Genomic DNA, 24003 nt, shown 5'->3' on the forward strand with positions numbered 1-24003 from the left:
ATCTTGGGCTATACTGTATAATGAACAGATTAAAGTTCTTTGACCGGTATCTTCGTTACCATGGTAACCTGAATCAGCCCTCTGTTTTGTCATGGCAACAACATCTGAACATCTTTCCCTGAGGCCAGAGAGGCAACGCTGTTAATTTTCACAAATAGACAAGAAAAGCACTTTATTACTTTTGTCAACATAAACACATAAAACGTTTGGAATTTTCTATGTAATATTTTTAACGCAGGAATTAATTTCTTGTGAAGGCAGCAAACGGACTTTCTGCAAGAGATCTTGTGGAGATTGGAATGCGCAGAGCGCACGCGCGCTGGTGGTGATGACGCTATACCTGACTCATCTCTAGTGACAGGAAGTCCGGCTCAATTCAGCGGATCGGTTCTTTTAAATGAATCAATTCAACAGTTCCTTTACGTCATGATTAATCGTGATCCCTGACATCTCGGCCTGGCATATTACACTCTCTAAAATGCTGTCGACATGTATTTCTGCTTATTACGTTTAGTTTCATTAATAACTTAATGAACGAATGAACGAATCGGTTCAAACGATGCATTGAAACGACTCGACTCAAAAAACAATTCGTTCACAAATCGGACAGCGCTACTCCAGGCTGCTTTTATGGGGCTCTGAAACTACGAGCTGTCAATTAGACATGTATTGATATTATCTTGCGGTCTTCACCAAAAAGTGGGTTGCTGTTCACTGAAATTACCTGACTGCTCTCATTAAGCCGTCAGAATGGTAAGTTATACTGTTATAGCGGCATTAATCTACACTTTTCAGGCAGAGCTAGCTAGCTAAAGCTAAGTTAGTACCTGGGCACCTCAAAACCTGTTTAAAGATTCACATCTCACCTGTCGGGCCCTAGGTGGTCTGTTCAGTTTGGACGCTTTGTGTGGTTTACATCTCTCAATTAAATCGTGAAATTCTCTAGATGTCATAGATAAAAAAGCTTTTGTTCTCTACCCGGTCAGTTTGACAGCTAACGTTAGATCTAATGTGTTAAGTTGATAGTATTAATTAATCAGCGAAATGATTTTCACTGCTTGGTGCTCAACCGGAGTTTTTTTTTTTTTTTTTTTTTTTTTGAATAACGTAACCTGAGGTATAGTTGATTGAACCTGAGGTTTCAAATGAAATAATTTTCTTTTTAAAGTTGTCTTTTGACTCTTTTGATTCGACCCGGAAACGGTTGTCCAGTTGTGACAGTGTATTTTTAATGTGAGCTTTAGATGAACTGTGAGTCAGAATGACTTTAAAGCCACAGTACATTTCATTGCGGGTTGTAGCATCATAACAGTATGTTCTCTCAAAACTATTTCGAAGTATTTCGCAACTTATTTCCTTTGTTTAATCAGTTAAGCATGAACGGAAGTGCTGCTCTGAGAGATAATATCCAACACATCATAAAACAGTGTTTACAAACTGAAGAAAGTACTAGGCTTAATGCTCATAACTGAGGGAAGCAAAATGTGATGTCTTTACTCTGTCCAAACTGTCCAACACTTCCCTTTTTTGCCATATTCAATTAACTGGCTGACCTGAACTTGCTTATGCTTAGATCTATAAACATGTTACAAAACTTAAGAGAGCATTTTTCTCCATATAAGACCTTTTGTTTTCCCCTCTTTCTGTGTTGCAAGAAAAACTGCAGAAACATTCATCGCTGTAAGTAAAGATGTTTAGTTTAGCAGTAGACAGTGATCTGATTGTCTGTTCTGTAGATTTTAATGTTCTTTATTAACATTAGATTTTCATGAATGTGTGAGTTTAATGTCCCAACATCTGTGTGTTAAAACTACTAACAAGTATTATAAGACATGGCATTGATCAAGTAAAAACAATGCATGGTTTTAACAAACTATATATGTGGAGGCAACATTTTCACTTGATTTGGCTGCTAAGTATGGACACCTTTTTATAGCATTGAAGAATATAGTCTCTTTCCCTTAGGAGGTTACTATTCTTGTCTTTGGCCTCAATAAAAAAATAAAAAATTCCCACATCTCTCCCATCTTTTTTTATGTCTTTCTTTTTTTGGAAATCAAGCGGCTGTTGTACATCAGAGCCTTTCACTGCCAAGTGCAGTGCACCATTTTTAGACTATTTCAAGGGCTCATGTAGGCTGACAAATTCTGGCACAAAGTATAAGTCCTCAATTTAGCAAGCCGGAAAGAAATTCTCCACAATTAAACTAATGTGTGCTAAGAGTAGTGTTCCGTGTGACAGTCTTGTGGTTTTTAATCATAGTGTGTCATATACTAGTTCTGTGATCAGAAAACGTGATGCTTATAGATAGCCTTTGGAGTGTATTGAGCTGAATGAATGCACCGTGGTGGATATGTGGGGCATGTCTGTTGGGAGCAGATGCAGTGCTCTTCAGCTAACCTTTTAAATATTTAACACATCTGAAATGTATAGGCCAGCTTGCTTTCTAATTTTGTAATGATGGATGACGCTGAAGGTCTTTTAGGAAAAAAAAAAATTCTACTCATCAATTTTTACACAAATTTTCCACTACGCCTTCATCCTTTCTGATAAGTCAGATGCTGGTTCTATTGAATCATCATCACCATCATCATTCCTATGTGGGTAGTTGACAGATAATTTTTTTTCAACATCAGGTTGAATTTTAGGGTTTAGAATTTATTTGAATTAGTAGTAAGATAGTGTATACTTTAGGTCACACTTTTTAAAATATCAGTTTTAGTCGCTTTTGGCCTTTTCATCAGTCCTTCGATTACAATTGAATATTCAAAACTACAAATATTCTATGTAGTCTCTAACTGAATATAAAGTCTTAAAAACTGCATGTAAAATAAATAAATATGTTATACTTCATTTAAAATGCTATTTGATAAGTAACACTGCAGCATGCCATCTACTAGTTTTTGATCATAATTGTTTTTTTCTTTTCTTTATTATACAGTTCAGTGAAACTGTTTATACAGTTTAGTGAAAACTAAAACTTTTTTTTTTTCATTAATTAAAATGAATTTGAAATAAAATTCAAATATAAATATTAGATAGAAAAACTTAAACCAGAAAAATATTTATCGAAATTAAGTGTACGTGCTAAAATGATCAAATTAGTAAGCCTGAAATAAAAAAAGAATGCCAAATAACAAGTGAATAAAAATGTCAAAAGCACATGACAAAATTGCTAAAAATGTAAAATAAAAAATACATTTGAATAAATACTATAATAGCACATAAATAATACTAAAATAACACTGCTCCTATTTTTTCCCCACACATTTATTTATTTGTTACATTATCTGTCATATTGACTTGTGTCTGGTTGAGGAACTAACTATTTTTCTTTATGCGATCCTCTCCTGTCTTTCTCTCTCTCTCTATTGTTCTGTAGATGCGCTTTATGCTTCTGTTCAGCCGGCAGGGGAAGCTACGACTCCAGAAATGGTACACGGCTACGGCTGAGCGTGACAAAAAAAAGATGGTCAGAGAGCTCATGCAGGTGGTGCTGGCCAGAAAACCCAAAATGTGCAGCTTCCTGGAATGGAGAGATCTAAAGATAGTCTACAAGAGGTAGAAAACCACACGTGCATTTGATGACTTTGTGAGACAGAAATGTCAGTTGTACACGTGTCACTTTTCTCTGTTTTTTACATGCACACAAAAGGTTGTCTGAAATAAAAGCTACAGTTAAAAAATGTAGTCCTGGTACACAAACTATATACCTTTTTCCCCTTTTTCTCTTTTTTTCCCCCCCAATATAACTAGTGAAGCATACTTCAAATTATTGTTAACATGAACATTGACTCATTTAATGCGTCAGTATTGAGGAGTGGAATTGTTTGAAACCTCAAAATACATTTCATATCTAGTTACCTACGCACAGTGAAGTGTAGTGAGGGGGTGATTGTTTTGTTTTGCCACAAGGGGGCACTAAAAGTAAAGCAGCCTTGTTCTGTTGTGTATGATGCTTGTTTTTCTTTTTCACTTCAGCACTGCATCTGATGAAAATATAATTATCATTATATATATTATGTTCTTGATTTGCCAGCTACTTTGAGGTTTGAATAAAGTGCCCCTATTATGCTATTTTAAAGGTTCCTAATTTTGTTTTAGAGGTCTCCTTCAATTGTTTACATGCATCCAAGGTCAAAAAACACTTTGATTTTCACATAATATACATTGCACACCACCTTATTTCTCAAAGGCAGAGTTTACACCTGGTATTAAGATGCTTATTGGTCGATCGGATCAGAAGTAGACGAGAGTGACACATTCCTGTTTACACCTGGTGTTTTAATCCGTCACTTTTGTCCATTTTTAACCACCTGATTTCTTTGAGGGGAGGGTCTATGAGCGGGTAAATCTATGGGCTTTTTCAGATCTTTTGATCTAATGGAGAAAATAAGCTCGCACAATTTAAATATGAACATGACCAGAGACGACGGAAAAACACACAAAGAGCAGCGCCACAAGATGACGCTGGATGCTGTAAATGTGTGTTAGAAATCAGGAATGGTGAGAGAACATTGTGTTCGGTATGTTTTCCGATAAAGTTTAAATCACCTTTTGGCTAGCGCGCTTCCCATAATATTTATGTATTAGGTCAGTTGGTGGAGAGTAGGTGGTCTTTTTGCGGCTGTTCGACCACATAAGCATCTACACTACAAAAGCAATCTGATCAAATGCGTTTTTAAATACTTCTGGAAGTGGTCGAAAGTGGACAAGCTTAAAACGTTTTAGATCCTGTTTACACCTGTATTTAGCGTTGTCCACTTAATACCAGGTGTAAACAGGGCCAACGAGTCTGAACCATAGACTGTAAAAAAAGATGGACGACACCCCTTCGCTCTCTATCATTGGTGAGAAGTGAAGCCGCCAGTGTCCCGATATGGCGCTGACATCTCGGGACCTGAGTCTGCGCAGTAGCGATCTCGGGACCTGAGTCTGCGCAGTAGCGATCTCGGGACCTGTGTCTGCGCAGTAGCGATCTCGGGACCTGAGTCTGCGCAGTAGCGATCTCGGGACCTGAGTCTGCGCAGTAGCGATCTCGGGACCTGAGTCTGCGCAGTAGCGATCTCGGGACCTGAGTCTGCGCAGTAGCGATCTCGGGACCTGAGTCTGCGCAGTAGCGATCTCGGGACCTGAGTCTGCGCAGTAGCGATCTCGGGACCTGAGTCTGCGCAGTAGCGATCTCGGGACCTGAGTCTGCGCAGTAGCGATCTCGGGACCTGAGTCTGCGCAGTAGCGATCTCGGGACCTGAGTCTGCGCAGTAGCGATCTCGGGACCTGAGTCTGCGCAGTAGCGATCTCGGGACCTGAGTCTGCGCAGTAGTAACAGCGAAGTCTGCGCTGTTATTGAAAGTAACAGAGATTGTTTTGGCTTTATAGCAGCTCTAGAATAAAGTTATTGTCCAGCTAAATTTAGTTTTGATTGATTCACTTACGTCGCAACGATCACTAGTTATTAACTTAGGGGCCGCTAACACGACACCGTTTTAACAGAAAACTCTTTGTTCTCTCTACGCAAACTTTAAAAATGAGAACCTGTGAGAACGCTGATGGCGTGCACATGCGTATTACGAATTCAGTCTATAGGTATGCGCGTTTGAATATATGGGCCTCAAAATGTATAATACAGAATTTTTTATCGCTTCCGCGTAGCCACATGAACTGGAATTATCCCGACAGCGCTTTATCTGTAGAGAGGTGAAGGCAGGGGAGGGAGGCCTTCACAGGAAGCAGGAAGTAAAGCTGCAAAATCAAGGCCCCGCCCTCACTCTCACAGAATCAATCGCATGCACACGCCCCTGAACTTTTTTTAAGTGGCCTCTGTCTGCTCTGTTCCTCTGTTAATTAATTGTAGAAATTTAGAAATTAAATTTTAAGCTCCAATCTCTGATCCTGAAAAAAAGTCTGTTGGTGCTTCAGTGACTAATTCGCTCAGAGAACCTGTCAATCACGGCTATCAATCATGACATCACACCACCGTTTGATAGCAACTAACTAACTCAAGTAACTAACTAAAAACAAACTTATTTTAAAAACAAACACTTGAACTTACATCAGCGTGATAAAAACTACAGAAAATGACAGAAACCATCTTTGGAAAAAAGATATTTGAAGTGTAATTTAATTGTTTAGTTGGTCTCACGTCGTGTTAAATAACATGGGGAGGCGGGGTTTATGACCTATACTAGGACCAGTCACCTGATTAACTTTTTTGATCCACCTCAATATATATATATATATATATAATATAATTTCAGTTTTATTTCAATTCACAAAAATGTTTTTAATAGTTTTATTTTTAGTTAACGATAATAACCCTGGTTTGTATGCTTACTTTTTTTTTGTTAGTTTACCTGATTGATTGCATATACACTTTTTTTTTTTTTTTTGATGGACATACTATCTGTAACCCATTTATCGGGTTGTGTGTAGGTATGCCAGTCTATATTTCTGCTGTGCGGTGGAGGAGCAGGACAATGAGCTGATTACCCTGGAGGTCATCCATCGCTTTGTGGAGCTGCTGGATAAGTACTTTGGCAGTGTGAGTCATTCCTCGCCACCACCCCTCTTTCATCTGGCCTCTCTATTTCTCTCCTCCTTTCTCGCTATTTCATACCTCACATTACAGCAACCCAAAACCTGTGAAATTCTCTTTACTTTTTTCATCCTTTTTGCTTTTTTGTCCATCCACTCCTCTGCTTTTTATCCTCCGCTATTTGTACCATGTCTGTTTTTCTCTGTACATGCCACATGACGCCTTCTGTATTGATATTATTTGCTGTTGTGCTTCATAGCTTTTCTGTTTTGATTATCTGACGTTTTTTGGTGCCTGTCATTTATTAAGGTTTATTCCCTTAATTCCCAGTGTTACAGTTTTGTGTGTAGCATTCACAATGTTCCTCTTTGACCATTTTAACATTCACAGAATTGTCCCATTATTATTTTGAATGAGTTGTTCGTGCCATTTATTAAAATGCATTGATGTAAGGTTTGTCAACTAATTTGTAATGATAAAAAAAGCAAATTTTATTATTGATTGGTTATTTAAATTTACAAAAAACTTTTAGTGGTGATTCTAAGTTAGGTATTTGAATCAACTTTTAATTATTTTCATATACACTACTGTTTGGGGTATACCCAAAAAACATATAAAGTTTGGGGTCTGTAAGGTTTTTTTATATATATACTGAAAGAAATTCATACTTCTAGTCAGAAGGGCGCATTAAATTGATAAACGTGTTGGTAAAGAAGTTTATAATGTTACAAAAAAATAATCTATTTAAAATAAATGCTGTTCTTTTGAACTTTCTATTTATTCAAATATGATTTCCATGGTTTCCACAAAAATTTTAAGCAGCACTGTTTTCAACATTGATAATAATCAGAAATGTTTCTTGAGCACCAATCAGCATATTAAAATGATTTTTGAAATCGAATGATACAGACAATAGCTATTTTTAATTTAAATAATATTTCACAATATTACTGCTTTTACTGTATTTTTGATCAAGTAAATGCAGCAAAAGAGACTTCTTTCAAAGGCAAATACATGCTTTTTAATGTTTGTGTATAAATGAATATTAAATTACAATAGATATTTATAATATGGCATTTACACGGCACAGAATACAGATTAAATAATACAGGCATATTTAAATGCAGTATTTCTAGGAATTTTGCCTCATTTGGACTATTTCAATTAGGTTAACACATTAATGTGACACATTCATAACTGGAATATTATAAGATTCTTGTGCACATAAACAAGATAGTTTCTCATGTCTCCACTGTTTTGTGTGTGTGTGTGTGTGTTGTACACAATGCAGGTTTGTGAGCTTGACATCATTTTTAACTTTGAAAAAGCTTACTTTATCCTGGACGAGTTTCTAATGGGGGGTGAAATTCAGGACACATCCAAGAAGAGCGTGCTCAAGGCCATCGAACAGGCCGACCTTCTACAAGAGGTGTGTGTATGCACGTTATTTATGTATTCTTGAATGTTGTTAGAAAAGTCTAATAATGTTACTTGAATTCTGTTGTTTATATACTCACAACTCCTCTGAGCATTGCACATTGTAAGCTGCCAAGTTAAATAATCAGTGCATTGTGTAATGGCCTCAATGGAAACCCTTTTCTCCGGACAGGAGGATGAGTCACCCAGGAGCGTCCTAGAGGAGATGGGGCTGGCCTAGTACTAGTTTCCAATGCAGTCAAGACAGATGGTAAATTTCGGTACAACTGCGACATGTGAAGGGGAGTTTGCAAGTGGGTCCAAGGGGAGGGAGGAGAAAAGGGGAATAAAAGAGGGTAGATGAGGTTAATTTTGATACTACTGAGATCAGCATGTGATTGTATTTCAATTCCAACCTTTTTTTGTCTTTTAAATTTTAAAATGGCTGTCTAGCTGGGAACTCCTCTTTCTTATACGACACTAGAGAAAGAGTGTTGCAGATAGACATTTGAATTTAGCAATCAGAACATTTAGAAGAATATTTTGAAAAAAGATTTGAGCCTTGCCATTTTAAAAACAGGTCATGCAATGCAATGCCATTACTATACGTCTACTGTAGCTGCTCAGGAAAAAATGACATTGACCATCCAGCCATGTTTATTTATGTGAGATGAAAATATTTGTACTTGTACCACTTTAAATTAAGTGCTATGGACCATAAGGAAATCTTCTAATGGTTTTTTTTATAATGGATCGATTTTAAAGATATATTCACTAAATGGGAGGAATTTTAAATGGACCTTTTTAAATGGCTGCAATACTGAATGGACTATATTGTGTGGTCTATTCATTCTGTTCCTTGAGCCACAGTAGTAAAATGTCTGAATGTGTATCTTAACGTCGAGAACACGGCAGTGAATCTCAACCTCAAAATGGCGCTGAAGCTCTTTCCTGTTTATCTTGGTCTACATCCTGCTTTCCAAAGACGTGTTTCTGACTGTAGGCATGGCGTTGGAGTTGTAATAAGTAAGGGAGTATTTGTAGCTTGTTTCAGATAACAGAAGAGGGCTTTGATATTAAGTGTGATGTATTTACATAGCTTTTTAAACGTGGTGTGAAATAAGGGAATATTTTAAGATGAACGGTTTCTTTCTTTTTTTTTAAACAATTGAATAATTCAGCATGAGGGCATGTTTTTTCCCTGTGTAAAGTCCGTCAGGTAACCAAAACAGAACTATGTGTGAATGTAATTTTATAAATAATAAAACACAATTTTAGCCTAAACTTCTTTCTCATCTTTTTTCATGTTTTTCCCTATTCTATTTCAGTATAATTAACCTGTTTTTTTGTTGTTGTTTTTTTATGAATGTAACCTCATGCCAAAGGACAGCAGTTACAGTTTATAGAGAAAACTTGCAGACATGTTTTCATGTTTGTTTGCTTGATATTTCTACATCGGTCATGGCGTGACCTCTGATGGTATAATGTTTGCATCCTCAAACAAAAAAGACGGATGCTTTGTCAGGAATGTATTATTATTTGTGTGTGTGTGGAGCAAAGATAAAGAGTGCTGAAGAGAGCAAATGAGAGAGAGAGTGAGAGAGATTGAGTATGTAAGTGGATGAGTCACCAGTCGGTCGTTTGTGACAGTGGTGCAGTGAAGCTGACTGCACCACCATTGTGGCAAGAAACAGACAATGAAGGAGTGATGGAAAAGTAGAAAAGGAGATTGCAGGCGAAGACACAACATGTCTATATAATGACATCAGACAGGCTTTTAGAGGAAAAAGATGTTAATGAAATCAGTGATAATTAAAACGATGGAAGTCACAACACCACAGATATTAAAGACACAAAACATGTTTTCAGTTTCGTGAGCTAATAATTTGCATTGGTAATACAAATTAGTTGTGCTTTTTCGACATTAATTTAGCTTCATTCCTCATTCTCAAAATGTCCTATTAATATCTGTTTGTGTTTGCTTCCCTTTGTTGAGGATTTACGAATGCCTGTTGTGTCTGTCACCTTCATCAGTGTGCAGGTGTCAAACGATTTGACCCGCAGCGTGATTGCAGCCCTCCCTCCTTTTTCTAAATATAACCTCAGCTGTTGGTCAGTGTCTTCCTTTATCTCCTCTCAGTGGAGATGGAAAGCAGACAGTTTCTAGGGACCTTGTCATGTGCCCTTCAGCTTTTCACCCTCCTGTCAATTGCATTTCTGCAGCACTTAGTGACTAATTGTGTATCCTGTGGCTTTTCATGAAAATGCAATGTGTCTTCCTTTTTTAATGGATGTAGGATTATAATGCTTGTTTACAAGTCCAATAATGTGTTTCTTAATATGTGTGCAGCTTTTATTTAGTGAATGAAATTCTGCATAAAATGTATTTAGGCCTATATTATTCTCCTTTAAATATGCAGCTTAAAGGATTATTGTCTGAATTTAGGTAAATCACTTTTTCCTGTAAAAAGAAACATAGATAAAAGAGTGTGCCTAAAACAATCTATATTCAATGCATAGTTATATTAAAGCACTATATTATGTGTAATATTCTTTAGTATAAAAATGTGAAGAAAATAAATTTCCTACTAGGGATACCGTGTAACGGCTTGTTGCTCTTAAAGGGACAGTTCACCATTTACTCACCCTCATGTTGTTTCAAACCTGTATGATTTTCTTACATTGTAGGACAACAAAAAAATGCTGAGACATCACAGAAGAAAGAAAGTCACAAGTTTGAAATGCCAAAGTGGGTAAATTATGACAAATCTTTCATTTTGGGGTGAACAATGCCAAGTAATTCTCTGGTTCCGAAGCAAGTCACGCTTGTCTCAATTTCTATATTTTTTAAAGGAGAAGTCCACATTATGCCACATGTGCTATTGATTGAGCTTAATTTGTATTGAACCCTGGCTAGTCCTTCAAAGGTACACCTTTATACCTTATCAGCCTCTAAAGTCTACCACTTACAGATATCCTTTCTGTACTAATATGTACCCTTTCAGACAGTTTGGTACAATAATCAGCAATCTTTTGGCTTTAATTGCATCAATGCCGTTATATTTGGCTGTAGATATTCACAGAATAATAGAAATTCTGAAAACTCCCAGCCAACAAAACGAATAGCCTCACTCTCAAAATGGCCTTTGCGGCAAATGCAATTCCACTGAGTGTCATTTCATGATTAAGTCATTATAATTGCAAAGTTAATCAGACATGTCTTTGAGATTAGCTGAAACAATGTTTAGCTTCTGTGGAGCACATTTTATGACAGTAAGTATAATATCCCGGTCTCACACTGATGGTTTGATGGATGACTACTCTCATTTCTCCCCTGTATGATACTTTTTCCATTGATCTGGCACCAGCACATCTCCAGTGGAAACTGAGTTTCTGCCAAGTTTCTCTCTCTCTCTCTCTCTCTCTCTCTCTCTCTCTCTCTCTCTCTCTCTCTCTCTCTCTCTCTCTCTCTCTCTCTCTCTCTCTCTCTCTCTCTCCCTCTCTCTCCCTCTCTCTCCCTCTCTCTCCCTCTCTCTCCCTCTCTCTCCCTCCCTCTCCCTCTCCCTCTCCCTCTCCCTCTCCCTCTCCCTCTCCCTCTCCACCTCCTTCCGCTCATCATAATTGCCTGGCCTCTCTTCCTACCTCATGATTAATTTTTAATGTCATGTTGTTACTTCCTTCCCATTATCCTTACAGACAGTAACTCTTTATCTACTATAAAGAGTCAGTCTCACCCGCTACTGTGAGGTTTTGGTTAACCCGTGAGACCTCTCGGGAGACGGTGCCCTATAGAATCTATGAGCAGTCTGTTTATTGTGTAATGATTCAGACTTCCCTTTATGTGATGTAAGGTGAGGACATTTCTTCTTTTCATTGTATTTATTTTTTCTTCCGGAGGATTGCCAGAATATGTGTTCGAAAAGCTGATCTTGGGACGACATTTACAGGCAAACCCACCCTAGAGCTTCCCTCCTCCATAATGAAATGTGAAGACCGCTTCAGGCCAACACGACGATGGACTTGGCAGAGATTGCTTTTGGTGGAGGCGGAACATATGGGCTTTCCGTGGGTTTTCCCATTATGCTGATCTTTTTTTTTTCTGCATCGGGGCTGTTGGGTTTTGAGTCATAGAGAATGTTGAACAAAGTGCATTTTTATTCCCCTGTTTTCTGGGCAAGCCTTCAGGGCAAAGAAACTGTGTTTGTCATTTTGCTTGTGTGCTGGTGTGCAGGTGTAACGCAGGAATGTGCTTTTTGCTTTGATAAGTGCACATGCTTTCTTTCTGGCATTTGTCAGTGTGCAAAATTGCCTGTTCGTGCACAATTGGATTTAACACACATTGGTAGATGTTTCTCTTTTTATTTAATTGAATCGGGTGGTATTATAGAGTCTGTTAGACTGAATTTGACAATTACTCTTCCCAGTTGCTGTGCCTGAGTAAGTGAATATGACAAAGGATTGTCGGTGTGTGTTGGAGGCTGAGGGTTCTGCAGTAGAGCGAGTATGACTCACCTCTCAACCATGTGACTTATGAATCATTGCTCCTCCGTGGGCTGCGCTCTCCTTATCAACCTCTCCGTCGCCCCATTCTCTCTATTTCTCTTTCTCTATGCCACCTCCTCACTTTCTTCATTAACATTATTATTGACTACCTCTCGCCACTTGTTTGGTGTCTCTTTATTCCAAGCCATTCTGTTGTTGATTACAATTTCACTAGTCATTTCATTAGGCTGTCATTTTCTTTGTCTTCCCTCCCAGTCTGATTCTGTTTCCCTATTTTTCTGTTTTTTTAATTTGTATTATTAATTTATTCATGGGAAATTGTAGCTGTCACTCCTTGTTTGTTTCCAGACCGGTCTCGTTCAGTTGTTGTTAATAACATTCTGAATTGAAAACTGCTGTCATTGGGTGTCAAGTGATTATGTAGGCTACTAAGAACTTTTTCACTTTGCATATGAAGGTCCTTGTTCACAAACAATGTTTGACAGATGTCATTGTACCCTTGAAATAGTATTTTTTAGGGCTCTCTAGTAAACAATGGATGATTAATATGATTATATATTATATATAATAGGGGTGGTAGTAGCCCAATTGTTAAGTATACGGTTAAGTTGGAGCCAGCTATATATATATATATATATATATATATATATATATATATATATTATATTATATATTATATTGTTTTAAAGCACTGAAATTTATTTTGTTCTGTGGAGATTGTTTCACAGTCATTTTGAATTAAAATGCATCTATACACTACAAAAATCATATACTTAATCCATATTTTTGTGTAATTTACAAGTTAAAATATAAAGAAATATTTGAAATTAGAAACATTTACTTTAGCGACACTCCATATCTCCATTTGATATGACTGATTGTCAGAGAATATGTAAGTGCATTTGACGTGCTGTACTTGAAGATTTTTTTCCAACTTGTTTTAAGTTAAAAATGCAAATTTGTATTTATTAGCCTAACTAGTCAGTGTTGCTTGTCAGGAATATTGGTCTTATTATTATGTGCAAGTCATTTTTTGCAGTGTGGTAACAAATCAAACATGAGCAGGTGCAAAAGTAATTAGTTTGGGGTTCATGTATATATGGGCTTTTTAAAGCAGGTGAGTTATATTCTTTCAAGATGTATTATTTATGTTCTTTCACTCCACACTGTAAAACCTGGTTGCCTTAATTTTGAGTTCATTCAAATGAGTTAATAGAATAAAGGAGATTGGTTTAATCAACAGAAACTCTAAATGTTATGTTTTCTGAACCACATTAATTATCTATAATTATATGTTCTAAGTAGCCCATTCAGGTCTGGAACAACATGAGGGCGGGTGAATGATGACAGATTATTCTTTGAACAATCACTTTAAAGGAATAGTTCACTTAAAATTGTGTCATCATTTGCTCACCCTAAAGTTGTTTCAAACCTGAATGAATTTCTGTCTTACAGTTGGTGTACCCCGTTGACTCTTTTTTTTCCCTACTATGTAAGTCAATGGGGTGCATCAGCTGTTTGGTTACCGACATTCTTCAAAATATCTTCTTTTGTGTTTAGCAGAAAAAATAAATTCATACAGGTTTGAAACAACTTGAGGGGGAGCAAATGACGACAGAATTTTCATTTTTTAAGTGAACTATTCCTTTAAGTGTATTTACATGAATAAAAAGCGAACCTCACTCCTAAACATGTCTCATGTGGTGTGAAAGCGGGGCGTCTCTCCCTATAACAACCTTCCTTGCTGAAAGTCTTTGATTGCACGCAGCAGTCTTAGTGGGACTACTAATAAGCTCAGTCTCTCATTAGTCAAGACCCCTGCCCTGCTTTCTTTCTAGTTACATAGCATACACTTTTCCCTTCATAATTCTTTTCAACAGTAAATCTGTCCTCTGGCCTTATTTTAATGTCCTTTTGTCTCTTAATAATGTGTGCATGCACATACGTGTCTATATTTGCTCATACGGCATATCAAAGCTAAGAGAAAATTCGACCTGGCTTGCAATTAAGGAGACGATATGTGGCATTGATTGGCTCTGGGGCTCACAGTTTGTTGGGCTAATTGCTGATCAAATGAGCTCATTAGAGAGATCATCTTTGAAAGACGGTCACACTAAGACCCTGAATGTTCATGTTTAACTTCCTTTTGGTAATGTTTGTGCATGCTTTTCTTATTGTTATAAGATGGGAAAAGGTAAGTCAAAACTTAGCAATGTATGCTAAGGTACATTTGAGCGTGCTGTAAGAGGCAATAGTGTGTAAACAAATGAATGAGAAATGTGCAAATCTCAAAAACGTGTTCTTTACAAGAAGGAATTAAAAAACAATCTTAATAAAAAATAGTCAAGTTTATTTATTTCTCTCTCTGTAGCAAAACTAGTCATCAACATGCGGTTATTTACATCCAGCAAACGCATGTTTATTATGTTACGTACAAGATACATCTAGAAAGGACATAAACATTTTTCCTCACACAAGACTCAGTGGCATTTTTATGTGGATACACTAGTCATTCGTCTTGTTTTTTTTTTTTTTTACTTTTTTCAATGCTCTTAATGTCTTTAAAAAAGCAACACATTTTAGATGCAAGTTTACAGTAACGTGCAGAAATTTTACTCCTCCACTAGTTCAGCTATCCTCATCCATTTCCCCCCCTAGCTTCCATCTGTCAGTCTTTCAAATCATTTAAAGAAAATTAGAACGGTGTATGCCTCCCCCTTACGTTTGAATATTCTTTCTTTCTTTTTTTAGATTGACAGGCACCAGTTTGGTACATTGGTACTCATTTGGGACAATTTCAGCCAGATTAATCTTTCTTACAGACTTATTTTTAGGAAAATGTGGTTTACTGATTTTTATTTAAATTTTCACTTAATTAATATGAACAAGATCTAGATTAATTGAAATGAATAGATTGTCTATGCTATTTGGATTGAGCTCTCATTGGCCCAGTGATTGATTTGGGTAAGATGTAACTGGCCTAGAGGCAAAATAATCCATTAACATTTGACACATTTAAAACCACGAACATGAAATTATTTTTAAATTGTCTTTATATATATATATATATATATATATATATATAGTCAAAAGGCAAAAGTCTGATCACTGCTATTCAGCTCCACTGAATAAAGTTTATGAGCTTGAGAACAACCTTTCAGCCAGTCTGTGACCAAAAATGCTGTTCTGTGAAGGGGAAGAGAGTGTCTTAAGGCAATTAAAAGTTGTATTCAAAACAGCTTCTATGAAATAATATATTTGTTTCTTAGAAATCGTTGGAATGTATGAATGTCTTTTGCGCCAACTTTCTTTCTTTTTTTTACGTAAAAAAACAATGGTATAAACACATTGAAGGAAAAAATTCAAAATGCAGACAGCGATAAGAAACTAATTCTATGTACAAGACTTTGAGTGTGTCCTCTGCTTCACAAGGGAAAGCACAAATGGTAAATGCTTAAGCAGAATACTTTGAGGTACAAGTAAGACTTAATACATTTGGTGTATTGAATTAACAAAATGTATATTTCCACCATTATGGCACTGTGATTGTTTATCATTTCTGTCTGAATTAATCTGTGTTATGTTCTTTAAAGGTGCAATTAGAATTTTTTTTTCTTTTTTTTTTTTAATCCCTCTAGGATCAATGATATTGACCACTGGGACTTGAAATGTCCAAAATATACAAAATAAGAAAAGATATGTAAATAAGACTTGGATAATGGAGTTGCTTCCATAATAATGGCAAGCCTTTCAAGATTCTATCTTGAATGTCTTTGTAAGGGATGAAAACATGGTGATTTATGCTATCTGGTATCTGCTCCTTGAATGGACAGGTTAGATGGACATGAAGATCCTATTTGTGTTCTTTCTTGGGGGTAAACTTTGTATCTGAAGCAAATAAGTGAGTGTGAATAAATTGATTTCAGTAAAAGAAACCAGAACATGATAGTTCCGAATGAACAGTCTTTAAGTTGTTCCCTTTAACTTTCTTTTTCCCCTCCGCCTCCTCATCGCTCTCCCCCCCCCCCCCCCCCCCCCCCCCCAGTCTGTTCACTGAAACATCCGGGGATGTTTCATGAAGACCCTCTCGATGAAGTTCTGCAGCTCCTCTTCGCTGTCCTGTGGCGGCTGCCTCAGCGGACTGTAGTAATCATCTTCCCTGGTGACTACAGGAGCTCGGGCTGGGTAATAAAAGGACGGCCAACGACGTGGAGGTGACCGGGGTTTAGGCATGGGTACGGCTTTGAAAGTCCGAGGGTGAGGGAAGTAGAGGTTCCGCTGGAAGGCTGGTTGGGCTCTTTGGCGAGACTGTGCCCAGGGACGCGACTTCCGTCTGGGGGAGTAATCAAAGTCATAGTCCAGTGAGTTTCCAAGGACATCATTGAGGGAGAAAGAGGGCTTGGAATAGTAGCGGGATTTTGGTTTTTGAGGTGGGATGTAGATGGGGTAATACCCTCTGTAGGGTTTTTGATAGAACTTGTAGGAAGGGTAGGTACGAAAGGGCCACTGCTGCCTCGTCCAAGTGTCTTGCTTGTTGGGCTTGACCGAGGCCCTGTCTTTGAACCAGGCTTTTAATGGGTTCGTGTTCGGTTGAGGAGGCTTTGAGGGAGGAGGTTTACGTAACAGAGTAGAAGGTGCAACAGGGGCTGGAGGCGGCACGAGAGGACGTTGCCATGGGAGATTTTCAGGAGCATCTTTTTTCTTCTTTTTCTCCACATCGTTAATAATGTCCACCACATCATCAGCAGGAAGATGCAGCTTGCTTGAGATCTCAATCAGCTTATCAATGGTCTGTGGGTCAATGTCATCATCGTCATCACTAGTGTCCTCCTCATCAGAGCGCTTATCTTCTGCACCATTGTTGTCTTGGTACTTTTTCTTGTCCTGTTTCACGATGTATTTCAGGAGCATGTCAGATGCAATGTCTGCAAGCTTTTCCTCCTCCGCCTTGGCTCTTTGTGCTTCTGCTGCCTGTCTGCGTACCTCCTCTTGCTCTGCTTTGGCCCGAGTTTCCTCCTCTTCAGGGCTCAGCTGTTCTTCGTCCTCCTGATCTTCCTCATCTTCTTCTTCTGGGTCAGCAAGGTTATTGGTAAAGTCATCCATGAAGTTGCCTCCTCTTTGTAAAGGCTGAATTTTGTTCTTCTCTTGTTCGATTTGCCACTTTAGCTTCTTCTTGGACAGGGCTAGGTCATTGCCTTTAGCTTTAGACTTGATCTCGTTGTTCATGAGGCCATTACGGTCCAGGTAATCAAAATACTCCCCACGGCTTCCCCTCTGGCCTGTGGATGTGTCACGCTCTCTCTTAGTGGCTGTGCTGTAGCTCTGCAGTTCCTCTAACACAGTCTCCAGATTCTTCACTTCCTCTGGACTCAGCTGCTCTTCTTCCTCCCCTAGTTCTCCTCTCTCTGGCTCCTGCCTCTCCTCCTCCTTGATCACCTCCTCTTTTGTGGCCCCCTCCTGTGGAGCCACCTGCTCTTTTAATGGTACCGTCTGACTAGTGGTGTGGCTTGTCACTTTCTCCGTTAGCCGTTCCTCTTCCTCAACCCTTTTTATCTCTTCTTCCTCCTCTCTTTCTTTCTCATCTTTTCCTTGTGCTGCAGCAGCTGCCATGACCAGCTCCAGCTCTTTGTGACTATCTCTGTCTCTGTCTGCACCCTGAAGATCCTTCTGCTTTTCCACTTCCATTCCCTCCTCTTCTCGTTCACTCATCTTTTCCTTCTGAGGTTGGTTAAGGGCCCCGAGAAGGACCGCTGCTAGGGTTCTAGGATCCACGTCTTTGAAAAGCTCATCTTCTTCGTTTTCATCATGTAGCAAGCCCTTTTCCTCTGATGGTTGAGTATATTGACTCTGTTGCTGAGCAGAGGAGGGTGCTGCATAGTTTTCACTTACTGTGTTGCTGGCTGCTGTCACTGGATTGAAGGTTGCAGGCTTGACTGTGAGACTAAATAACACGAACAGGAAAATGACAGGAACATTTAAAGTTTGTTGGCACCAGCTCATGACCGCACGTACGTGTTGAACCTGAAAGACAGAAAAAGTGCATAAATGGTCAAGGATCAAATCTGTTACAAAAAAGCCCTTCAAAATGTATCTCAAGGTGACCAAAAACAACTGTTTTCTATGCTTTATAGTTATATCACGTTTTTGATATACCTTTGTCATAAAAATTCTTGAATAAATGAGCTTGAGTAAAAACAGTCATGTGCATCACTCAGAATGAAGATTTTTCTCAGGTAAGATGGTGGACACACATTCACTTTACAGAGTGCCTGAATGCATCACTCACTGTATATTACATTTTTTTTTTAATTGTATGAATGACTTGTAATTGATACCTGAGAGCATTTTATGAATTGTTCATTCCTGTAATGGAAGAACTAATGACAATATAGACTTTAGTAGGCTAAATACTTTATTTTTCCTCGTCAAATCCAGTGAGGATTTTTCTATTCCGACGATATCTAACAAAGCATATTTATATTTTGCACAAACATGGTTTAATCATAGGAGGGAGGATATTTTGTTAAGCTATAATTGATGTGTTATTGCCTGCTGCTTAGCTGATTTTGCAAAGGCGTTGTAATTGGCTCTGCGGCTTGAGCTGGTGCGGTTCGTGAGGACTCTGAAGCGCTTTGTACATGTGATTGCTCGCACACGCGGCGCGGTGCTAATAATGTATAGGAGGAAAAGCGCCTTAGCAGGGAGCCCTTCCGATGCGTGGGAGGTTAATGAGCAAGCAATTCAAGGATGATCTGAAAATCTCAGTATGACCATGCAAAGCAAGTTAGAGCTCCAAAAAAAACAAAAAACAAATACGAGTATTTCTCATTCATATGGAAAAAAACACTCCATGAAATTTGGATTTGTGCCAACTGGCTCACGATGGAGGGGTTTACTCTTATAAAGTTTGACATCTGCGTGGCATGCACAATTTTCTTATTTTTATTAAAAAACAACAGTCTATTGCTCCTCTCAAATTTGAAAAGATAAACTTTTTGGTCTTATAAGAATCGTGTCTCCACGATATAACAACACCTCTAACAGTAACACCCTCGTCCACTGCCTTAAATGACCGAGACATCTGGGAAGGTCTCATCAACAAAGAACGCAAGTAATCCAGCTCTAAGACGCCTTAGACGCCTAGTATGCCTATAATCTTCTGCTTTGAGACTATTAGATTTGAGATTTAAACGTCTTCTATCGCACATTTAACCCAATCAACAACATTTGAAAGACATGAAAACAGATAATGAATGTTCTGCTGTTGAATTGTATGTCAACATTTCTCTGCTCCATATGAGCTAGGCTACTTATAAGTATGTCAAATTGGACCCCAGAAGGCAAAAGTCAAAGCATGCAGAAGCAAAACAATGTTTTTATGTCAGAGTCTCTCGTGCGCTTTTGTGATTGGGACTCGACGTAGGCTAGTTATTTTGGGCATCTAATGCTATGGTGATGAGAAAGATGATGAAAGCATGAGCAAGGGCGTGGTAATAATTATTATGAGAGCTGTGCCATTGATCATAACCGTTACCTTCATCATTAATTATAAAAGTCATCATTGCAATATTCAGTATCACGAAAGCGTTTTTTAATAAGTTTCATGCCTTCCTTCACAAATAATTGTTATAGCCTACTTTTACTTTCTACATTGCTGCATTTTTTTTCATCAGGTCCCCTTTTTATATAAAGACTTAAAAAAATGGATATAGCCTATTTTAGAATACATTTTTATATGCCTAACATTTCTGTTATTTTATACCACCAAATGTGTATATATATATATATATATATATATATATATATATATATATATATATATATATATATATATATATATATATATATACTTTTTTTTTTTTTTTTACATGTAAACTAATAAAGCAAAATCTTGATGCCTCAGTTTGCGTTTTTAATTCATGCGTCTTCTGTCTACATTATTATATAGGCTACTTCTTTTCCCACGCCTTCTGCATTACTGTTCCCTGTTACTATAAAAAGAAAGCCGGGACTTACCGGGAATCCTGTCAGGGGCAGCGCAGTCCGACGCACTTATTGTGTCCTCTTCAAACTTTGTATTTAAGTTAAGTTAGTCTCGCAATTTACGTATATGAATCCACTTCAACAATACATGCTTTGTTTGATTCTTGCTGTTTTGTTTGTACAGAAATATCGTTTGTGTAAGCCGTATGGTTGGCTATTCTTGCACGGCGCTATGGGGATATTTTCAGTACCACGGTCAGCTCTCCGTGTTTTTATTTCGGCCCCACTGCGCCCACGTGACTGCACGTCACTCTAGCTCATTGACGTCACTGACTCTCTCCATTGATAAGAATTTTGGTGCTGATCGAACCCCGAGTCTTCGCTACGCTGCAGTGCCCATATGAATGGAAGGAAACGGGATGAATGAAATAGTACTTTTTTTTCCGCCGAATAGAGAGGGCTAGACAACACGGGGAGCGCGAGACCGGTCCCTTCCAAGATGCAGCTGCAAACTGACAGCGCAACACAAAGGAACCAACAATCCTCATCACGATGTAGCCTACATTGCCTCATTAACAAAACGCATAAATGCAATTACACCATAAAATTCACAAAGGAAACAGCTGGCGCTTGAATCGTCAGTGCTTGCAAAATGAATGCGTATTATAGGCTACATGTTTTGTCTTATCTGTATTTTTTACATTAACGAGTAATGCGCCTCTTCCGTATCCATGTCGTGACATTATGTTACAGGATGTTTTGATGAGGGTTTGAAATGCATCATTATTACCATTAAAAGCTTTTGCAACCGTTTTTTTTTTTTCTCTACTAGACAAAATGGACAATAAACATTTACAGTGCAATGTTGCTGGCATGTATTATGTTGGTATCCATTGTGGACCATCTAAAAATAAAAACGTAATGCATCCAATACAGTGAGACGACAGGTTATGTATTTTATCTTAAAATATTCTATCGAATAGGCCTAAACACAATTTCATCTTGCATGAATAACCTGCAGAGGACAATTAGCCTACGTTATATGCCACATCTAATTTAAAGTTATGTCCTTCCATATTTTAAGATTTCCTCAATAAATGTCAGAGTGATCTTAATTATAGCCATGAATAAAAACAGCTTTAGTTCAATGTATCATTTGTCCCATCATCTTTCGTCCACATTGTAGGCTATTTCTTATCTATTTGAACGAACTGGAAACTTACATTTTGAAAGGAAAATACACCCAAATAAGATAATTGTCATTATTATTCACCCTTAAGTAACTATTTTTGGAGATATTAGAGATCTGACACCCTCGGATTTTTTTCCGTACAAATAAAGTTATGGTGACTGAAGCTGTCAGTCCCTCAAATCCCCAACATCTCCTTTTGGAATAAACAAAAGTCATGTTTGGCATGAGGGTGCAAATGATGAAGCAATTGTTGATTATTTTAAGCAAATATGGACACATGTATTAAAGAACAAGGTGTTACGATAATTATTCATTTTTTAAGCTGCTTGTTTCCTGGAAGACCATAAATATTTCTTTTAAAATTTAAATGGTTTATTAAGTGTCATGTTGTGGTAGCCTATATAACATCTGTGAAACTGCAGGGCTAGTGATCCTAACCAACTCTCTGGGAATGTCTACCGCGTGTCAACAGCAGGGATCAAGCAGGACGAGTTGCACAGGTAATTAGTGCACTTATCCACATGCCAAAACATTTTTTGAAATCCAACGGTTCCAAACGTTTGTCCAAAACTCTTTTCATGCAATCTCTAAGCGTCCTCAAGGGTTCCCATCTTCAGACCAGGGGCAAGTTCATTCGGGTTTTGTGAATGAGCTGATGATCCTGGCACTGGCCTTAGTTACCATTGCCTTCATTTTTCTTCATTACGTCAGGTTCTTTTGGCTCACTGTAATAGTGCTATTGCTAAGGGCCATTAGTTACATTATTTTAAACGTGCTTAAACCTCCTTCCTTACTTGTGTAATTAAAGAACCGTTTATCTCGATCTAAATCTCAATGCCATTTCTACCTCTACAGTTTTGCTCATTAATAGGCTGCAGTAGACTAATGCGGAATAGCAGTCTCGAAAGTCGTTTGCAAGTGCATGTTTTGGTTACGTGCTCGTATACCTGGCACTAGGTGACGAGACGATAGCCTAATGGATGTTTTCCATTAGGAAAGTTAACATAATCCAGCCATGTGAATTCTATCAAAAATCTACAGTGTTAAACATGAACGAATTGGATTAGCTCATGGGGAGAATGAGTTGACAGATGATTTACATGGCTGTCAGAGAAGATAGTGTTTCTGCAACCAACTGTCTGTTTACGTTAACTTCACCCAGAGGACGTCGACTGTCTCACATGAGAGGGCGACGGAAGAGGTACGTTCTGCCTTGGAGAATTAACAGCACTCTGTTGACAAATGACCTATCCCACGAAAATCTCTTGACGCCGAAAGAGAAATTCTTCCACCTCCATCATTTCCGCCCTGCACTGCGTGCGTCGCAGAGAGGGAAACGCCGCGTTGGCGTTCTTTACAAACTGATCGTTTGTTCTCCCGGCTCTGACTGGGAGTTAATGAGGCGGCATCCACCGTATCTTGGTCTTCCCCCAGATGAATCTCTCTCTACAGCAAGCATAATTTCAACACTCGAAGCCTTCCATAGGCGCTTTTAAAAAATATCCATTTATAATCGATTCAGACAACTAACCGTGGGAGGGTTGCCCTTAGATTGGATATGTGACAGAGGCTTCCTGCCCACGCTTACGTACAAACAAAGCGAAGCGAGTCTTGCTGACACAAGAAATATCCAAACAGAATTCCCCTGTCAGACAAAATGCCAGCACCACCTTCCAATTTAAACATTCCTACTAACTTTTTTTAACCTTATTTGCGTAAATGTTCTAGCATGACATTTAGGGCTGTTCTAATTAAGTGAAAAGCGGAATCAAAATCCAGTCACATTAGGCTAATTAATACAATAAGCTATCCATTGGAGGTTACATCAATTGCTTTGTGAGTTGTTCTCCAGTTTTAAGAAGTGTGCTGTTCCTCATGCAGACCTGAGAGCTGGAAACCACCTATACCCAGGTAAAAATTACATTTCTATTTCTATTGTTCAAATTTAAGTGCATTGCATTGTTGCAATAAAACATTAAAATTGCAGATAAAAAATAAATAAAAGTAAATTGGGGCAAGCTTCAAAAATCATTTGAAAACACCTGTTAGTCATGATATTTCATTTCATGTTATCTTATATGATCATGATGATAATATTCTGCTCATAAAAATCTAAGGTCAATTGCTGCATTTGTTGGCAATGAAGCTAATGTCATGGTTTTAATGTGTGCTTTGTGGATGGTTGCACATTTGTGCTCGGCTATGGGAATAAATAATATTATACCAATTTTGGAAAAAAATGTCAAAGAAGTGACACATGCAGATTGTTAGAGTGAGCCAACAGCTGTAAGTGTCCACACTAAATGATCTTTAAAATGGCATAATAACTTTCCTCTAAAACTGCCAGCAATGTGATACAGTCATACATGGATGT

General features: G+C 38.0%; 2 protein-coding genes across 2 annotated transcripts; one reads left to right on the plus strand and one right to left on the minus strand.

The window, feature by feature from the left end:
* Window positions 1–479: 479 nt before the first annotated feature.
* ap1s1 (adaptor related protein complex 1 subunit sigma 1) lies at window positions 480–9235 on the plus strand. The gene is made up of 5 exons (XM_082148714.1): window positions 480–753; window positions 3383–3561; window positions 6433–6541; window positions 7827–7964; window positions 8145–9235. Exons 1-5 carry the CDS (start codon window positions 751–753, stop codon window positions 8190–8192), a joined length of 477 nt encoding a protein of 158 aa, XP_082004840.1. The 5' UTR covers window positions 480–750; the 3' UTR covers window positions 8193–9235.
* Window positions 9236–16059: 6824 nt separating this feature from the next.
* Window positions 16060–20702, minus strand: vgf (VGF nerve growth factor inducible). The gene is made up of 2 exons (XM_082161222.1): window positions 20471–20702; window positions 16060–18475 (listed from the first exon to the last, which is right to left on the minus strand). The coding sequence occupies exon 2, from the start codon at window positions 18452–18454 to the stop codon at window positions 16505–16507; it is 1950 nt and encodes a 649-aa protein (XP_082017348.1). The 5' UTR covers window positions 18455–18475; window positions 20471–20702; the 3' UTR covers window positions 16060–16504.
* Window positions 20703–24003: the final 3301 nt, after the last annotated feature.

This window comes from Leuciscus leuciscus (genome assembly GCF_965113295.1).
Source record: "Leuciscus leuciscus genome assembly, chromosome: 2".
NCBI classification, from domain to species: domain Eukaryota; kingdom Metazoa; phylum Chordata; class Actinopteri; order Cypriniformes; family Leuciscidae; genus Leuciscus; species Leuciscus leuciscus.

What these genes read in the sequence shown, in the direction of transcription:
- ap1s1 (XM_082148714.1), top strand. An exon ending in TGGATAAGTACTTTGGCAGT is followed by an intron (nt 6,542 to 7,826) that starts GTGAGTCATTCC and finishes TACACAATGCAG; the next exon opens with GTTTGTGAGCTTGACATCAT. An exon ending in AGGCCGACCTTCTACAAGAG is followed by an intron (nt 7,965 to 8,144) that starts GTGTGTGTATGC and finishes TTCTCCGGACAG; the next exon opens with GAGGATGAGTCACCCAGGAG.
- vgf (XM_082161222.1), bottom strand. Translation starts at nt 18,454, where the DNA reads ATGAGCTGGTGCCAACAAACTTTAAATGTTCCTGTCATTTTCCTGTTC.